This window comes from Rhinichthys klamathensis, unplaced genomic scaffold (assembly GCF_029890125.1).
Source record: "Rhinichthys klamathensis goyatoka isolate OS25496 unplaced genomic scaffold, OSU_Roscu_1.1 h1tg000221l_1, whole genome shotgun sequence".
NCBI lineage: Eukaryota > Metazoa > Chordata > Actinopteri > Cypriniformes > Leuciscidae > Rhinichthys > Rhinichthys klamathensis.
In genome coordinates, this window is record NW_026606745.1 from 2,667,965 (window position 1) to 2,687,852 (window position 19,888).

The 19,888-nt window shown below is 38.6% G+C and overlaps 1 protein-coding gene across 5 annotated transcripts in view; it reads left to right on the plus strand.

Moving 5' to 3' along the window:
• Positions 1-9,628: 9,628 nt before the first annotated feature.
• cdc42bpb (CDC42 binding protein kinase beta (DMPK-like)) overlaps positions 9,629-19,888 on the plus strand; it is a 101,078-nt gene continuing 90,818 nt past the window's right edge. For 3 of the 5 annotated variants that reach the window (XM_056264507.1, XM_056264508.1, XM_056264509.1), the window contains exon 1: positions 9,629-10,422. In XM_056264507.1, the coding sequence (XP_056120482.1) occupies positions 10,248-10,422 (175 nt within the window). In that variant the 5' untranslated portion in view covers positions 9,629-10,247. The remainder of the gene's footprint in view (positions 10,423-19,888) is intronic. The other 2 variants (XM_056264510.1, XM_056264511.1) reach the window with 1 other exon arrangement.

Below are 19,888 nucleotides of genomic sequence, written 5' to 3' on the forward strand. Positions count from 1 at the left end.
TGTGTGAGTGTGTGTGTGTGTGTGTGTGTGCGCGCGCACGCGCGGGAGAGATACACCTCTGTCTGTTCACGATGGTTTTAAGATGCAGAAAGTTTAGTGTACATTACTACCGGTATTAAACATTTGCCATAATTCAAATGTTGGATATGGTCTTATTGCAATCCTTGTTATATATGTGTAGCTATATGTAGGCATTATTAATATAATAATGGTTTATGAAATATTGATTTTCTCCTCATGTCCGGCAGTTCTTTTTCAAAAGTTATCCTCTGAAAATCATGACTTATCATCACTAATTTAAATAATTATTCTAAAAATATAATTGTTTTTATTCAATATTAATACACAAACAAAATTAGTTTTAAGGGCTGGATCAAGTCAAAATAGTTCATTCTTGTAGATAGTATTTTCTGGATTTGTAATACTTAATCGTTGTATTTTATTAGTTTATTATAATTGGATATTATAATTTGAACATTTGTATTTTTAACATTTCTGAGGCATTTCTCCACACAATTTTAGTCACCACAATATATCATTATAAATAGTGTTGCAGGTAGCCTAAGTACAGTATCTGGTCAGATTACTTTTTCAAGTAACTAAATGGTTGTCTGTGTTTCATCTTGTTTAGTTGTGTTGTTGTCTTGGTTTCATGTTTTACCCTTTCAGTTTAGTCTTTAGAGTGTCCTCTCCTTGGTTAGGCTACTGATTAAGTTCACCTGTTTATCATTAAGTTCCCTTGTTAATTCTGTATATACTCCCTGTTCATTTCTTGTCGTGTGTTAAGTGGTGTTAGTATGTATTTCCTTGTGTATCTACTAATTGTTTATTAGTATTGCCTGTGATTCCTCTGCATCATGCATTTCCTAAACACCTATATTTGTGACACTAGTAAAGTAATGCATTACTTTTTAAAATTAGTAATGCAACTTACTCTGTTTTCCCATTTATTTGCCTCTCCTGTCCCCATGTTGATCCATGTAAATCCATGTGCGCTGTGTAAACATGATGCTTATTAATCAGTGGTGGACAGTAACGAAGTAAATGTAATTCGTTACTGTTCTTAAGTAGCTTTTTTGTGTATCTGTACTTTACTCAAGTATTTAAATTTTGGGAGACTTTTACTTTAACTCTACTACTTTTCAAAGTCAAATATCTTACTTTTTACTCAACTACAAAATCAGTCGTTCCTTTTTATTTATGAGTGGATAAAAACGTAACTGGTCAAACGAGCCACCAATCACAGTACAGCGTGCACGCTTTGTTTTGAACTTGCCTTGGCGGTATAAGCGCGAACCAGGGGTGCGGTTTCCCGAAAGCATCGTTAGCCAACTATGGTCGCAAGTTGGTCGCAAATCCCATTGAACTCTATTGGTAACGACGGAACTTGCGACCATAGTTGGCTAACGATGCTTTCGGGAAACACACCCGTTTTTTTTACGTAGACTTAGAGTGTTTGGGGTCTGTAAAAATATTATGTTAATCTTTTATAGAGCAACAATAGAGTCCATTCTTCGATATGGTATCACCAGTTGGTTTGGAAATTTGTCAGTCAAATCAAAAACTCAGATTTCTAATTTGGTCAAGACAGCAGGCAAAATTATGGGTTCATCGCCACCCCTCAACCCACAGGAGCTTTTTGACCAGACAACAATTAGGCAGGCTAAAAACATTATATCTGATAATACTCATGCGTTGTTTACAGAGTTTGAGTTACTGAACTCAGGAAAGAGGTACAGGGTTCCTCTGTGCAAACATAATAGGTATAAGCGCTCATTTGTTCCTCTCTCAATTAAGCTTATAAATGATCAGCGATGAACATGTGACTATGAATTTATTAATATATTTTTATATCCGTGATTAATTTATGTATGATCATGTTAGGATATTAATTTTGTATAAGTAGTTTTTAGAAAAAGGTGATTTGCAATTTGCATAGCTCTTCGGGTAGCTTGAATATCCTATGTACTTGTTTGTTTTTTAATTTGATTTTAATTCTGTATAGCTGGATACTGTATATCTGTGATTGAATGTTATGCATGGACATGATATGATATCACTTTTGCATGAGCAGAATTTAGGAATTTGGTGATTTGCTATTTTGCACAGTTCTCTGAGTAGCTTTAATGTTGTATGTCTTTTTTTTTGTTTTCAACTGTTTTAACCCTATACCTGTGCTTTGTCTTTGTTGAAATCTTCATGTAGCAATCTCTCTATCCAAAACTAATTTCTCCTTGGGGAGACAAATAAAGATACTTTGACTTTGACTTTGACCCCAGAGCCGTTAAATTTGAGAGTTGCGAACATAGGCCCTGTCCCAAATGGCACACTTCATGTGCACTTTCGGTCTTGTGGACTTACAATGGCTGCCGCGTGCGCGTGTCCGTTAAGTCCGTGAGACCGCAGTGTGTCCCATTTGGCCCTGTCCCAAATGGAACCCTAAGCACTCGCGGTCTTTCTCTGAGTCCGCACTTTCGCGACGTAACGCCGCTTTGAATGTCGGGAAGAAGTCTGCTGTGGAGTCCGCATCAGCGCGGGCTCGGCAAAAGTGCGCATCAAGGGCGCAAATCGACCGCAGAGGGGGCGCTCGCGAGCACCCTTCTGAGATCTAAAAATGACAAATGGGACACACTACGGTCTCACGGACTTAACGGACACGCGCACGCGGCAGCCATTGTAAGTCCACAAGACCGAAAGTGCACATGAAGTGTGCCATTTGGGACTGGGCCTAAGTCATTTTTAGATCTCACATGGGTGCTCGCGAGCGCCCCCTCTGCGGTCGATTTGCGCCCTTGATGCGCACTTTTGCCGAGCCCGCGCTGATGCGGACTCCACAGCAGACTTCTTCCCGACATTCAAAGCGGCGTTACGTCGCGAAAGTGCGGACTCAGAGAAAGACCGCGAGTGCTTTTATTCTTAAAAGTGGATAACTTAAACAAGTGACATAAATGAATGAATTAATATGAATGAATGAATGAATGAATGAATGTATAATTAAAGACAAGAAAATTCCGATTTCATGATCAATATACCTCCCTATAACTGCTGCTGTGTCTGCCAGCGTGTAAGTCATGCGCATAATCTATACACCTCGCGCGTGCATAGACAATTCGTGCACAACTGCGCATAGTCGCGGACTCGCGGTAATGTTAAGCCATGTCACAAAAAAAGGACGTATTCCTCTGGGGCCGAAAATAGAACGAAGAAAATGACACCGGAGGAGAAAAGAAGAGCAAGATAAAAGTATGTTTACATGATTACTTACCGTATGTTCTGTGCAGCAATTGAACCATTCCTATCTACGGCAAGCCCAGAGGGGAAAAATACATTGCATGCACATATACAACGAGCGCCAGTACATCATTACCGGTATTATGGTAACAGACTTTGTTGGATTCTGTCATGTAAAATCTAACAAAGTCTGTTACAATAATAATAATAATAAAAAAGATTTTGTGGACAGTTACACTGTATTTAGACAGTTGAGAAATAATAACATTTTTACAGTTTTTAACAATAATTGTCATTGTTGAACCCTTGCTCTTATTATGTTTTTGATTTCTCAGTTGTCATTATTTAGGCAAATCATTTATTTGATGTTTTGAGACAGTTTGTTTTAAGAAGTTTCAAAGAGTTAGTAAAAGAATAAAGTAAAATAAATAAATAAGTAGGCTATCTATTTTTTATTAAGTATTTATTTTGTATTTATACATAACCTCACTGTATTAATTTATAATGTATCATTATTGCATGATATTTGTGTCAATAATCGTCAAGCACAGGTGACTCCGCGTAGTGGGAGGGGCCCCCAAATCCAATTCTGCTTAGGGCCCCCAAAAGGCTCGGGCCGGCTCTGGTAGCCCTCCATTAACCAGGAAAAGAAGGACACATTTGGAGGCTGCATTTGAAGGAGACTTCGACCTGGAACAGCCTTTATCGCGCCGCTGTGACACACTCAGCCTTCAAATGCGCCTTCGAAGGACGCGGCCTCTGAATTGGGACTCAGCTGAGTATTAAATTGCACCTTTTTAATATATTGAACTACATTCAAATACATAACTGTTGCCATAATGGTTTTTATAACTTCAATCTAAGCTGACCATGAAATAATTTAATCATTTTTAAATAATAATTTAAAAAAAAACTTTTTACTAAGAAATAACAAACAGTCAGTGAAAATTAGCTATGCGTGAGTGGCTATTTAAACCAGTTTGCAAGAGATTGTATTTGTGATGTAAAAAGTCAAGACCTCTGGAGTTCACAAACACACTGGTACCTTATGCTGGCATTTCTGTGTCAAATTACACAGCGTGATGGAAAACAGGCAGAGAAGTTAAATGTCAGAGGTTATAGCACCTCAAATTCCTATTGGCTCAACCCTGATAGTGTTGATGATGATGTCACAGCGAGTAGCGAGTGAAAGGAGATGCTGCTGTTCATATAGATGCTTTGGGCGATCATCTCACAGCTCAGGATCCAGTAAAACCCAGACCTCAGCCTCTTGGCAGGCAGAATTTTCCAGTGGCTCTGTAACTTGACAAGGAAAGGTATCCATTTTGACACATATACCTCTGTGCATGTTAATTTTTAAACAGAAAGAGTCAGTGTCGGTTCAGCGCAATGATCATGTATTCCTGCACTAAAGATAAAAGAATTTTAGTTATGATCACCAAAAAGTATTTGGATGCCTTTGTACACTCAAGTTACACTTAAAAATATAGGAATATTGTTGTGTTATAAAAATTTGTCAACAAATTGTCAGCTAAAAATGACATTTTCTCTTTTCTGGGCTAGTTTTTAGGCGACTAGTGTCAATATTAGTCATTGAAGTATGAGGTTCTTAACAGCGTTTAACAAATAGCAAATTTTAACAAGAAAATTTTTGTTTTGTTTTGTTTTTTTGCTTGAAAATGTGCTTGTGCTTTATCTCTCTTAAATAAATGCCAGTTGTTTAATATTTTGTTACAAAGTGCAAAGACAATTCCACAGTTTTAAGTATTCAAATACTTTTTGGGGCCACTGTATTGCTGACATTTATTTCTCATTAAAAAGACCAGACCAGTTTCTCTAGTCTCACACCAAACACAATCTGAAATGCAATTTCCAAAGCAAGTTCAAGAGGTTCAGGCTTGGGACAGTGAAACCGGCTTGCAGACTTTTCTCGAGTAATTGAAATGTAGAGCTTCTCCTCTCCTTTCCTCTTCACTCTTTTATACGACTGCTGTGTCTCTGAATGAAGAGCTCTAACTCTGCGTATGTGGAGGAGTGTAATAGAGTGACCTTTCAGTAATCTTGCCATCTCGTATAAATTCACTTCAGGCCTGCTTTCTGGCATTCTCTATTCATTCAACCAATTAGCACTTCATGCATCTGCCTACTCTCCCTCAGCTTTTGTGGAAGACTCAGATTGAAAGCACCTCTGAGGAAAATAAGTAATGAACTGACATTTCTTTCAATATCCTGATGTCCTCCGACTGAAGAGGAATCTCTAACATCAGATCATGATGTTTGATTGAAGAATTAATATAAATCGTATTGGTGTGCTGAGTGGCATCTCTACAAGTTATATATAATTGGAATAATTATTCACATAATCGTATCACCATATAGCCTATTACAGCATTCTACAGCCTAATACTTTATATGCTTACATTCAACATTTCAAAGCACTTTACTGAGTTTCATGTGGTGTTAAAGTAATAAATTGTGACATGAATTTCTTTATAAAACTAAAGTTGATCTCATTATTTTTTTTAAACTTGATAATGAAGCCAACAATCTAAATATTTAAAGTACTGTTTAAAAAACATCTGTTGGTGAAAAAGTTTGGACAGGTGGCAAATATCTATTATCTAGTTGTGAATATATATTTATAAATCCATTATCCAGACGTTTACAAAAAGTAAAGTCATTAGCATTCTTTTTATGCTGAAAGTTCAAAAGCTAATATGTGGAAAGGTACAAAAAGGACTCTGGAAGACTTTGCCAAAGGGATCAAACTCCCCCGTAGTCAATAATTGTATCCCTTTAAACTCTTTTTTTGATCACCAAAATTACATATTAAACGTTTTTTTCTTTGAAAAAAAAAATGCTTCATGCCTTAAAGGTGGGGTATGTGATTCTCTTTTTTGTACATTTTTTCAAAATAACTTGAAATCCTATTCCTAACCCACTTACACCCACTGAGTTAGAAGCACTGAAATGAAAATTAAGCAATTTAATCATCTGTGGAACGGGCAGGACTCGAAAAACTCCAGCCAATCATTTCCAAGACCACCAGAATCATTGGACAGTAAGTCCGTCAATCAAACGGTTGTAGGTCACTCGGCGGCGTCGGCGCCATCGGCCGCGGCACTTGCTAGGATTTATCGCCGGTGTTTGAATGGGTGTCATGCGGTGAGAGTGAGGTTGTAGGGCGGGGTTCGCTGCTGTCATCGGCAGGCGGTGTCATTTCGTCTTGTTGTGATGTAGAGGTTTGAGCTTTCTTGAGCCAATTTCATATGTCCATGATTAAAAATGGACGATTCATATTTTTAGGCTACCTAAAGGCAGCCCCGTCTCAGAAAGTCAGCTAACGAATTTCCTGAGAGGGACGCACACACGCAAGCAAAGTGGGCAATTAAAGAGACAGCTTCAACACTATAATAATTTATTTCCTAGTAAACACACATTTTCATGAAATGATGTAGGCCTATACTTTAATTGCACAGTATGACAGGTGTCTGCCAAATGACTAACCCTTTAACCGTTACAATAATCATGCATGCTTTTGAAGCGTATCCACATCATGTTAAAAATGCAGTATTTGCAAGACATTGTTTAAGGAACAATTACAATTTTTCATTGATGGTGAATGAAAAAAAGCAAATGTTAAGGACCGACAATATGGTCATCTTCATTAAGGCCTTAACCAACTCGTGTTTTTAAAGGCCAGTTTAAGCTTTGATGTATGAATGATGCCCAAGCTGTGTTGTGCCAGATGCACTCAGTGGCGGTGGGCAATCCCAGAACATGAATGAATGAATCCGTCACACTGCTTGTGCAGAGAGCAGATGCGAAGGCCTGGTGCTCCCTCTGCTGCACAATCAATGTAACAAAGATAAAAGAAAATTAGCATGTCTTACATGTTCAATGCAATATGACAGAGTTTACTTTAATATTCTAAACATGAACTGGCATTTTTTTCTTTTCTTTTTTTTTTACAGATGCCTAACCCCCGGACAGTTCCAGCGTTCCAGTGTGACACATAAAAACAACTTACTTTGACCTTTTTTACATATTAGAGGTGCTTCCCTCTGTGAATCCTTATCACTTGGCAACAGAAGCTGTTGGCTTCAGAAGGAGAGGAATGCAAGCTAAAGCGTGACATCCATGAATCAGTGAATGAGTGTAGCATGTTGTCCATTTCCCCCCACCTTCCATGATCCATCAGTCAGAACGGATTGGGAGAACGACGGACCAGAAAGAGGGGAAAAGCAAAGACTTCAAATAATCTCTATCCTTTTTTCCTAGCTTGTGTGTCCCCAAAAACACCCCAGGGCACCAAAATGTAGGCAAAAGGCAGAAATTACACTTGAGGCAGTAAAAATAATCCGTCCTGACACATACAAGCTCCCACAGAGATTTGAAGCCCTGTGCTTATAAAATATTGAACAGCCACTAACACAATTCTGTCTTCCAGAGCTGTCTGCAATTCATCTCGGAGAGAAATAAAAGCTCAGGAGGTGCTAAGACTGTAGTAGAGTGATAAAAGGGCCACTCAGTCTCACCACCAGAGGTCAATGTTTTCAAAGAATTGACAGTGTGGATGCTCATTTGGTGGCAGAACCTGATTTCACCAAGTGCAACATGTTCCTGGATCAACTTATTTATTGATCTTATTTATACAACTTATTGAACGATCCTACAACATTCCAATCAGCCAATCAGATTTGTGGGACAAGTAAGTTAAGTTTAGTTTAGACAAGTTTACAGTTAATGTCTACAACCAGGGTTATGTGCTTTTACATCAGTGTTATTCACCTATCATTTCCCTCTGATTATAAGGGTTAGGGTTTTGATTAAATTTTTAGACAGGAATGTTGTTCCAGGATCAACAAAGTATGTTGACTCAGGAACGATATAACTCGCCAAGATCAGGATATGACATATGCTACAGCTAGGTTTGAATGGCTAAATGAATATGTAGATATTATTTGCACGGTAACACTTTACAATAAGGTTCATTAGTTAACATTAACTAACATGAAATAACAATGAGCAACACATTTGTTACAGTATTAATTAATCTTTGTTAATGTTAGTTAATAAAAATGCAGCTGTTCATGTTAGTTCACGGTGCATTAACTAATGTTAACAAATACAACCTTTGATTTTAATAACTTATTAATAAATGTTGAAATTCATATTAATTAATAAATGCTGAAGAAGTATTGTTCATTCGTAGTTCATATTAACTAAGGTAGTTAACTAATGTTAACTATTGCACCATATTGTAAAGTGTTACCATTTGCACTAACCAATCAACAAATTAATAAATAACTAATATTGATCATAAATAATGTTCTTGGATCATGAGAGCAGACTGCAGTGGCAGTGAAAAGGTCACTGACTAATGGCTTAGCCTTAGTGAATGACCAGGCAATCATAATCTGCGTTGAGTAAATGTTATTGCTATGAGAGGCTATCGAGAGGTCATATACTCTTACACTACAGATGGCTTGGAACATTATTGTCAGCACATTTCTGTATATCTTTTGACCACAGTACATTTCCATGAGATGACACATTAAAAACTGATGTTTGTGGAGCTAATAGCCTACTTGAAAACATGATTTACAAATAAATCAGTGTGTGTGTATGTAAATGAGGTATTTTCAGAAAGCAGGTATTTAAAAATTATTCAGAAAAAGGTATTTTCATTATTGTCAAACGTTAAAGGGGAGTAATAAAAACTTCTGGAAATTAACTTTACTGATTGTCTTGTTGACAGATGTGCAAACCTTTGCTTTTAAACCCAAAATGTAAAACATATAGCACAATAGTATTAATATTATCAGAATGGCTCATAACCTGTACTGGAACCTGAACATTGGAAACCTGGACTGTGTGTAAAAACACACTTGAGCTTGTTTGTCACAAGTTTAGACGGGGGGCAACTATCTAGAAACTATCTCTCAAAAATACCTTTTTTGTGAATATATTTATGCAGATGTTTAACCAAAGTCATTTGCATTCTCCATATATGCATTTAAAATAATTGTGGTAATATTCTAAAATATTAAATATTTCAATCTGTATCTGACTAATTTAATATTAGCCTATATAATTGTATTCATCATATTATATTAAATATTATTAATACATTATATTAAAATATACATAGCAGGATATTGAAAAAAAAATGAATTGCAAATGAATTACAAAAGTAAAACACATAAGAACATTGTAATTGCTGAAACTTGTAATCTCTAAATTCCCGTTCATTTCAATGAGAGGCTGCTCTCTCTCAATGCATGCGAGCTCCTGATGAGGTCAGTGCTAGCTGCCTCTCGGTGTCAATCAAACAATGGCGTCATATATCCCCAGCGTTTCCGGTGCGATGGGCGGGGCTCCGCGATCCCGGTCTGGATTCTTCATTCGGGAGCGCTAGACAAGGCTGAACACGAATGCAGCCATATTCGGCTTCTGGGAGAAGCAGACCGGCTAGCGCCAATTTACACGCAAGGATTCGCCTTCTTAGAAAAAGCACCCACTCCCAGTTTTTGGAGGGCGTATTTATGTAGGGTAAAGAAGTGTCCAGTTCTTTATTAGGGAATTTATTATTGAAGATATACAGCAGAGCGGAATGAGCGTCCAGTCATCCTGAGATTCGACGGGAGAAAAAGCCCCGACACATCCCGCAAAGTGGAAAGTACAGATTTGTCCGGATTAAGGCAAATGGAGCCGACAGGGCCTCGGGAGTGAGGAGGGGGGTGGAAACGCTGGAAACCGGCGGACAACAACGGGGTTAGGCGCATTAGGTCTTCGTTTATCTGAGCACAATGTTGGGCACATTTTGCTAGCTGGCTAGCTGGATGGCTGGCTAGCAGTTGGAGTCTGGGACTTCAGATCTCCACACATATCAGCCAGATAAATCCCATTTGTATATATTTAAAGCGCTAATCCCCGTTTTATTAATATCGACAAGGGTTATTTTATATTTTCTGGCTGTGGGAGTGGTAGCCAGGCCGCTAAATTGGTAGAAAATGTCTGCGAAGGTGCGCCTGAAGAAGTTGGAGCAGTTGCTGGTGGATGGCCATCAGAAGAACGAGAAGTCACTGAGTGTGGAGACACTGCTGGATATCCTCATATGTTTATACAACGAGTGCAGCAACTCGCCCTTAAAACGGGAAAAACACGTGACGGACTTTTTGGAATGGGGTAAGTTGATGAATTTGGGTGTACTGACTGCATTTGGGAATATAAATCAGTGCGTGCCCCTTTAAGAGCTGTTAATCTGTTATTACATTTGCCTTAATCACCCAGCTGACTTCAGGCTATTGTCAAAATTGCTGCAGTGACATTTGCTCTTGGAATTCCTGCCCTCGTTGTTTGAACTATAACTTACTAGTTGAATCGAATCTCTGTAGTTTTAATTGTTGGGGGAGAAGATATTTAATATAATGCAATACAATGATGATTGACAGATGTTCAAATAAACCTTAATCAACAGCCTGATGGACCATGATTAAAGCTCATTCAGACATGATTTTTCAAGTAAATAAACAAATAAATATTGATAATCAAGTACACCTAACCTAAAGCTTCACCCCAGTACGTTCACCTTTAAATATTAATAACAGTATATGTATTCAGTGTGTATTTGTTCACTCTTTATAAAAATCATATATTAAAAGGTCTACATGCTATCAGTCAGACGATGGTAGGCATATAGAAAATTGGGTACAACAGGTTTTTCATCCAAGTTTTGGTCATGTTAATAATTTAGAGACCGTAGAAATTCATGTACTACATATAACACAACAGGCTTTGTAGGGTTAATCAGATAAATGCTGATAAATGTAAATCTTGAACTTTGGTTTCAAAGGCAATGCAAATGTTTCCGTTTATAAAGTCTGGGGTCATTGATTCCAGTTGATGTTCTTACATTTATGCTGCATTTATTGTTGCTATTGCCATCACCATTTGCATGAGGGTGATGCTCAGTCTGACAGTATTGTTTTTTAGTCACCGTGGCTTCAGTCACTTCCTAGTAGAGGTCAGTGTAAAGTGTAAACAGGACTGCAGTAGGTGGGATGCCCCTTTTCGGGCTCTTCCTGGTTGCGGTTGGCCTTCACCGTGAGTAGATTCTCTGTCCTGGGTGTTGGGTTGACGTCAGTAATGAGATTACACCCCAGTGTGTCTGCTCCTGTAAAGACCGCCACTGTCCTCGTGCAACCCGTCACTAGCAGGTGCCACCTCACATCCCATCACTGTGACTGAGCCATAGTATGACCCAATTTCCAGGAGTCATAAACTCCTCTGTTCTTGTCTTACTTCAGCACGGGTAGGCCATACGCTTTCTTATGGCGCCCTTGATTGTGGAAGTTAATGATTTACGTGGAGGATGTTATGGTTAAACAGAAGCAATGCACTAATGCTACTCTAAAGTGCAGTATTGGCAGAGTGGTTGCTCTCAATACTTGCTTTCCATTTTATGAAGTGTTCCACATCTTAGAATGGCCACTTGTAATTGGTGGTTTACCTTTTGTGGTAAAAGAAATGTACCCTATCTTCTATTTACACAATGTTTGTCACAAGTTTAGACAGGGGGCAACTATCTAGAAACTAGGCTATCTCTCAAAAAATACCTTTTTGTGAATATATTTATAAATCCAGATGGGATGTTTAACCAAAGAAGGGATGTTTCCTTCAATGTTACAACTACAATATTTCATAATTTTATGAATATTGGCATTGGCCGTTAAAGAAACTATATCAAAATTGACAATCTTAGTTTTTAATTGAATATTGAAGTGTTTATTATAACTAATTTAGGGGTGTATCCGTGATCCGTAAGGACCAGGCCCCGTGGTTCAGCATGCATGTGATTCGCAGGTTAGTTATATAAAGTTTAACCATCATAGTTAAAGTTCATCATTTGCATGTGTTTCTAAGACTTGGCAATTTAAACCTTCAAGCGATTTTAAACCATTCAAGTGCACGAACAGGTGAAAGAGAACTCAATTCTACAAAAAGGGGAGGAGCTAATGGGGCAGTCAGTTGTGGGCCTGTTACGTTGATGTCACAATGTATAGCATTCCTGAATATTTTGAGACACTTTCTGATGTATGGGGAAATAAAGTTAATTTTACCATAATAGGGTTGTTGTGTATACACTGCAGTGTGCGGACACCTAATTATGTAAAAGTAATCAAAAAATATATATTTAATTTTTACAGTGAACACTGTTCAGTGTTATTTTACACATTACATTTATGTACCTGAAAACTAAATTGTCTTTTTCAATGTTTTTCGCCATTAGTATATTGCAGTATATTAATTAGGGATGCACTGATACCAGTATCAGTATCGGGCCCGATACTGCGTTCGGGTACTCGTACTAATAAAAATACTCTGATCCCAACAAACGATATCAGGCAGCGTGAGACAACATAGAGTATAGGCCTAACTGTGCGTTCACACCGCCGCCGGCGAGAGCAGCAACATTAGCTCTGGCCGCCCTGCCAATGACGCCGTGGAAAGATTCGTGGACGTTTTGATGCTCTGACGTAGATCGAATACTTGGTCTTTTTTAAAACTGTATTTAATGGGGCCGCAAAGCAAACAAGCATGTCAATCGTTATTTTTGCAGACTGACCAAGTAGGTATAAGTTAACCTCATGGAATCTTTTAAATGTGAAAGTAATAAATTGATCGATGGAAAGAACTTAACAATTATAGTGAAATGTTTGCTAACTAAATAAACCAATTAAAAGCCATTTGTGTTGTGTGGCTTTTGTGTTCATGGTTAAGTGCTAATCTAATTTGCATTCCCGCTGAAAAACAAGCGTTCTAGCGCGAAAATCTTGCCTATAAATAGTGTTGCGCCCCGCCTTATCAAATTCAAATGATCATCCTCTCCTCTATTTTGCTTGGGAACAATTGTGGTAGGAACCAAAGTTTACAGGACTGCGTTCCATGGAATCCTCTCAAACGGAGCACTTCTAAATTCCGATTGGTTGCCGCCGAACCACGTCATAGCTAATTACCATAAAGTTGACCTGACTTCAACTTCTCCTCGCCCCTCTCGCCGTCCAAGACGCGCCGCCCTCGCCGGAGCTCGCTCGCTCGCCGGCGGTGTGAACGCACGGTAATGTGGATAAAAGAGAAGGCTTAGAAATCTATCTAATTAGTGAAATATTAAACAAAATATTGTAACGGCTATAAAGCTGTGCAGCGGCACAGATGCGCAAGCTTGAGCGCATCCCTTTTTCACAGACATCAGTGGAAAGTTTGTAGTTACGTCGGATATGTCAATGGCAAAGAAAGTATAACGTGTCATGTATTACTAATGTTAACTGACGAGAGAGCGAGCACTTCTGTTGCATGCTCTTGATTGCTGGTCATTCACTCAGCACTAGGGGTGCATGTTTCAGAAAATGTCATGATTCGATATAAATTTTTAGGCTCAAGATTCGATTCAAAATAGATTTTCGATTCAAAAACGATCCTCGATTCAAAAAACGATTCACAGTAGGTAAATGTAGTTAACTTTTTCCTATGTGATTGATTGCAGTAGACATACAATTTAAAGCTGCCGTCGGAAACATTTTTTTGATCATATTCAGTGAAATCGACACTATAATCTGACAGAACAACATAAATAAAGTGGTTTTAGAAAAAACCCGAGCTTCTAACTCCACCTGGAGCGTGTTATTTGTTTTGGAAAAATCTACAGCTCCCGGATCATCGGGTCCAATCAGCGCAGGGGGGTGTGAGATCTGACTGTCAATCACAGATCGGGCACACGCCACCCCTCGCGCACGTTACAATCACATGCACACGCCGGCGGAAGTTCGTGATGGCGGATGTATCTCGCTTTCAAAACACTAACAAATCAAGTAAGCTCATTTAGAGTATAAATGACGTTAGCAATTGCAATCTATCGGTAGATTAGCCAGGACAGCATACCTCCAAATACTCCATGGTGTTGATGGATGCTGATGAGACGGGCGCGTTCACAGATAACCTGGTGCACACGCACTGACGAGCACGAACTCGGAGGGTATCCATTGATAGTGGGGGAGGGGCATGAGAGTTGTAAACATTCAAAATTTAGCCTAAATCCACTCAATCTGCCAGACTTGCCGACTGCAGCTTTAAAAGAAAAGAAACACAACAAATTAAATGTAGTTTGATATTACTTTATATGTCTTCATACAAAAATAAAAACTTTTGCAACTAAAAAGTGCAAAGTGCCAAGCTTTGGCCAGCTTTCAGATACATATAGTTTAAAATAAAACTTAAAGGTATAGCGGAGGATTTTCTTTTTCCGGGTGGGTAGTCTATACTATTGGTCCACCTAAGTGTCAATCATTCTGGTGATATGTTTACGTAAGGCTGTTGTACGTGCTCGTCCCTATGTAGTTTTCGCTTTCTGCGCATGCGCACTTTCAGGTGTATTATGTGTGATGAGTTACGGTTTCAGCCATTCCTTTGAAAATGGCTGAGGGTCGAAAGAGAAAAAATGTATACGAAGTGTATAATAAAAAGAGAAAGGCTGCAGAATATAGAAACAAGACCAGAGTGATTTTGGGTGAATATTTCACACGCTGGCGTGCGCTAAAAGCACAGGTTGGGCTTCACACTGATGCCGGAGTCGCGAAGATTCTACTAGACAGGTAAAGTTTGTCATGCTATTTGGAGAAATCCATTTAAAATCACTGCTAGTAAAAGTTAATGTAAGCTATGATTAGCGATGCTAGCCCTGGCACAAGTCATGCAAATAGAGTGTTGCGCATGTGCATTTTTTTAAAAATTGGAGAGGGCGGGTCTTCTCTTAAATTCGGAAAGATCCTCCGCTATACCTTTAAATAAATAAATAAATAAATAAAACTGCTGTAGTCAGATCAAACAAACAATACTGCTAAATGTGGTTTAAGGAGTACTTCAGAGACCAGGTTGACTGTTGAAATGTGAACTCGACTGGGCACATTGAACTTCCTAAAATTAGGCCCTTTCTTTTTAGAACTGGGGCAACTACAGTCCATTCAACAGAACTATTGTGATGCGTCAGAATCACATAATGGATCAACATTTAGTTGTGTGTGTAACCAGTTCATAGTCCACCTCTGGCTGGAATGTGTAAATTCTTTTGCAGAAACAGAAGCTGGTCTACGTGTTCTGGAGTGAGCATGCTCCGCTGTGCCAGTTACTATGTCTCCGGCAGCGTCCGCGTCTTTAATGCTAATCTCTGGGTGATGGCTTACCATGTGATTTCTCACGTTTGTGGTGTTTCCAAAATACTTAACTTTTGCTTTGCAAAGCCTGCATATAGCATGATTCCTTTCAAGTGCTGTCTTTCCCTCGAGGTTATAAAAGCCGAAATGTGCCCAAACTCTCGCCTTCAAATGAGGATGGAGCAGGTTGAATAATTCTTTCTGTGAGGTTTGCCATTGTTTGCGCCGACTTACTTCTGCTGCACTTCTTCCTTTGGTTATGACAAGAGTGTGCAGGCGTCAGTGTGAATTCGACGCAGCGCCATCTATGGGAATGGCGAGCTAAACTCATTTCAGGACAATACGCTGATTTCACGCAGCCGCCATTTTGAAATCGAAAGCGAGGCTCCGGTGGGAAGAACCCCGGAAGTACAGATAGACAACAGTGCCTTGGACTATACCAACCTGAAGCTGCTGCGGCGATTTACACTATTGGATGTTAATATCCAATATAGGATATGTCTATAGTTCGTTCCTGCTACTTTTTTATTTACATTCTGAATTATATATAAAAAAAATATTTTATTTATAAATGAATTTCACTGTATATAGTCTAAAATATGAAAAATGTATGTACATTTTTAGAATAACTAATTTCTACATTAAACACAACAATATGCCATCGCATTCGTGACTCTCCTATGATTAAAGGCGACACTTCCGGTTTTCTTCCCACCGGAGCCATTTCAAAATAAAAAAAATAAAAAAAGGAATTGATTTTGAAGCTTGAATCGCGATACAAATGTGAATCGATTTTTTTTGCACACCCCTATTCGGCACACATGCATAATTTGGATTCAAACTAAATCGTTTAAGTAAAACATTAACTGTTACGTGATTTATAACGAGTGGTTCCCTATATTACAGGACGTTTGCAGGTCAAGAAGTTTCATGAACGCAAACATCCAAAGTGCTTGCCCTGAAAGCTGCCTCAGACACACGCGAATTGAATTCTCTTTCACGTCTTGCGCTTGAACGGATAAATTCACACAAAATGATGTAAAACGTCCTTCTTGGTGAGTTTCCTGGTAAACATAGTGACTGTGAGTTATATCTTAATGAACGTAAACAAAGAAAACACATGTAGTGTAGGCTATAATGGATCCGTGCATTCGGTCTTAAAGAGCAACGTGCAGGTTAAATTTACAACTGAATTAATACTTGATATTGTCTGAAGAGGTCTTTTAAAAACACATATGTAGAAATTACTAATGAAATCTCATTTGATGTAGAGATTTTGATGAAAATGTGCTAGGCTCTGGAATACGCCTTTCCCGCTAGAGATGCCATAATGGTAAATTGTTGTGTTTGTGCTGGTTGCACGAATTCCAGCCTGTCAGGACATCGTGTCCATCATTTTCCTTCAAGGAAAAACAAGGCTTTTCGTTCTTGGGTGCGTTTTGTGCAGGTGAAAAAAAGCAGACTTCACTGCCGCGTCTGTCACCACACACTCGGTCGTTTGTAACGCACATTTCACTCCGGAGAATTATAGACCTGGAGATGTTTTGCATCACAGACAGATGGTTTAATTAATACGGCTTTGCAAACATTGCATTTTGCTGTCTTGCTCTGCGGTGTTTCCAGTGTGAAGTATTTACACACAGCTCAATGCTATCCTGCTTGCTGGCTGCAAACTGCGGAATGGATTTCCTGAGGGGGGGTCTCTGTGTCTCATTGAGCCGCGCCTCCGTTCAGGAAATCCATTCCACAGCTTGCAGCCAGCAAGCAGACTGGCCGGCGGGAATCACTTTTGGAGTCATTTCAGCAGGATATCGGATATCTCCGTAGGTTGGATCGGGAAAATCCGTTACATGAATTACACTGGTATCTGTCCCGATACCGACACACTGGATCGGATCGGCCCCATCCTGTGGGCTATCATAGGCATGCTCGTCAAAATCGGAGAACTCGGTTTCTTCATTCACATCCATTGTAACCTGAGCTTGAACTTGACCAGACTCCCTCGCCCATCGTCACTTCCGGTTTGTGCTTTATAGACGCGGAAGTTATTTTATCACAATTTATCTCAAAATATCGTTAATGGCTAAATATATATTACTCCAGTTCAGAAAATCTAGTTGTTTTATCATCAACATACACTATGCTATATAGGGGTGTCCAACCTGCATGTTGCTCTTTAAAGGGACATCAGTCTAATAAACCTGCTGCTGTGTTTTTGACTGTTAATCAAACTACAAAAGGTTAAGTAATCACTCACTGCTATTAACTGAATTACTTTTGTAAATATATAAAGATTCATCTATATTTAATTTATACAGTGATGAATATGCAGTATTATTTCACATTTGATTACTTTATTCAAGTTATGTACCTAAAAACTACTGTTAGACCTACACCGCTGTTCAAGAGTTTGGGATCAGTAAGATGTTTTTAAAATAATTCTCATATGCTCACCAAGGCTGAATTTATTTGATTAAAAATACAAAAACATTTGTGAAATATTATTCAAATTTAAAATAACTGTTTTCTATTTTAATATATTTTAAAATGTAGGCTTATTTATTCCTGTGATGCAAAGCTGAATTTTCAGCATCATTACTCCAGTCTTCAGTGATTGTTCAGAAATCAAATCGCATATAATGATGTAATAGATGCATCTTAATTAGAAAAGTTACTTTCAAAAAGGTGATTTGTTTGAATTTAGATTGCAATCTTTTAATCGCGCAGCTCTAAGTCTTTGTCAGTTAACCTTTTTACAGCTTTTAGTCCTTTTAGGCAAGTCATGCCACTCGGCCGCCCTTTGGCAACGCCTCCGGGCAGCTATTTCGGACTAACAAGACCAGGCTCCTATCTAAATGAATGGGCAGAGAGTCAGAACTGCACTTTCACTGGTCACCAGGACATAAAAACTGCTTGTATAGAAACAGCAGTAAAATATGATAAAAATCGCTGGAAAAGTTTGATGACTTTGCCCCAAAATAAGGTTTAAAAGGCCTTTTTCCCCACAGGTTATACGTTTACTACGCATGCGCAAGGGTTCTCGTCTCCGCTGTCGCAAACCTCAACTGTGCGCGTGCGTCAGTGGAACCAGACGATAGGCTTACATGTTTCCCGGCTTGACTGTTAAAAGCAGACGATTGGCTTTCCAGCGGGAGGGGCGGGGCATGTGCATACAACCGCCATCTTTGGCATTACGGGTTTTCCCTATATAGTAGGGCTGGGCAAAAAAATCGATTTTTCGATTAATCGTTTTTTTTTTAATGTGGTCGATTCAAAATCGATTCTCAACGGCCACGAATCGATTTTTTCCATATTCAGGGCTCGCGTGCTGCGTCTTCTCACTCTGCACAAGGCAAGCATCAAGCGCTGCTGGCGTCGATACACACTCGTGTTTAGGAGTCGGGACATGATTCACTTGCACAATCGGGCCAGCATTGCATCGTAACTAACGTTTATCATTTTCACGTCTTTTTTCAAGCAATTTTAAACCATCCTGTGCTCGCGCACTCGTGCATGTTTTTCATTGCGTGCACATATACAGTAAAGCCTAAATCCGCCTCACAACAAACAGCTCGCCAGTAACAAAAGTTCTTTTTCGTGGATTATATCGCTTTAACAGTTAAAAACACGCAAAATGATGTCAAAACTCTGGTCTTGGTGAGTAACCTCGTAAAGACAGTCGGTTATGTCTTAAATAAGCATAAAACGCGTGTGACAGAGACAGTATAATGAAACAGTAATGGATCCGTGCACTAGTTCTTAAAGTGAACGCAGCCATATGTGTCTGTCATTAATTTTGTTGTCAAAACAACATAATATAGCATTAATTGTAAGGAATCAGAATTAATAGCCTATGTATTTAATTCAGTCAGGACTAAAAGACTATCCAGTGTTATTTTACATTGGATTACTTTATTCAGTTTCTGTAGTATTTCTGACCTACCCAAAAACTTTTCTTTTTATGTCTCTTTGTCTTTTTAGGCCTATTCTATTGTATTTATTTGTGCTACTTTTTTCAATTTAATTCAAAGATTGAAATCAAGCTTCCATGTGTTGCATAAACTCTTAACAAAAAAAATTACCCCATTGTAAAAACAAACATTTAGGTGAGATCAATGTAATAAAAAATGATAACTGAGATTTAGACTGAGATTTGTATTACATCTATATTCATTATAGTCGAATCGAGAATCGAATCAGGAATCGAAATTCGAATCGAGAATCGAAATCGAATCGAAATCGAATCGAACTGTGAGCTTGTGAATCGAAATCGAATCGAATTTGAACATCTGAATCGATACCCAGCCCTACTATATAGTTGTATTGAGGATTGAGGAAGTGGCATGTCTCTATGTAAATTGTCTCTGGTAATAATGAACTTCAAGTAGGCTACTTACTATAGGGGTTAGGTTTGGGTTTCTGTTATTACTATAGTAAGTACGCGT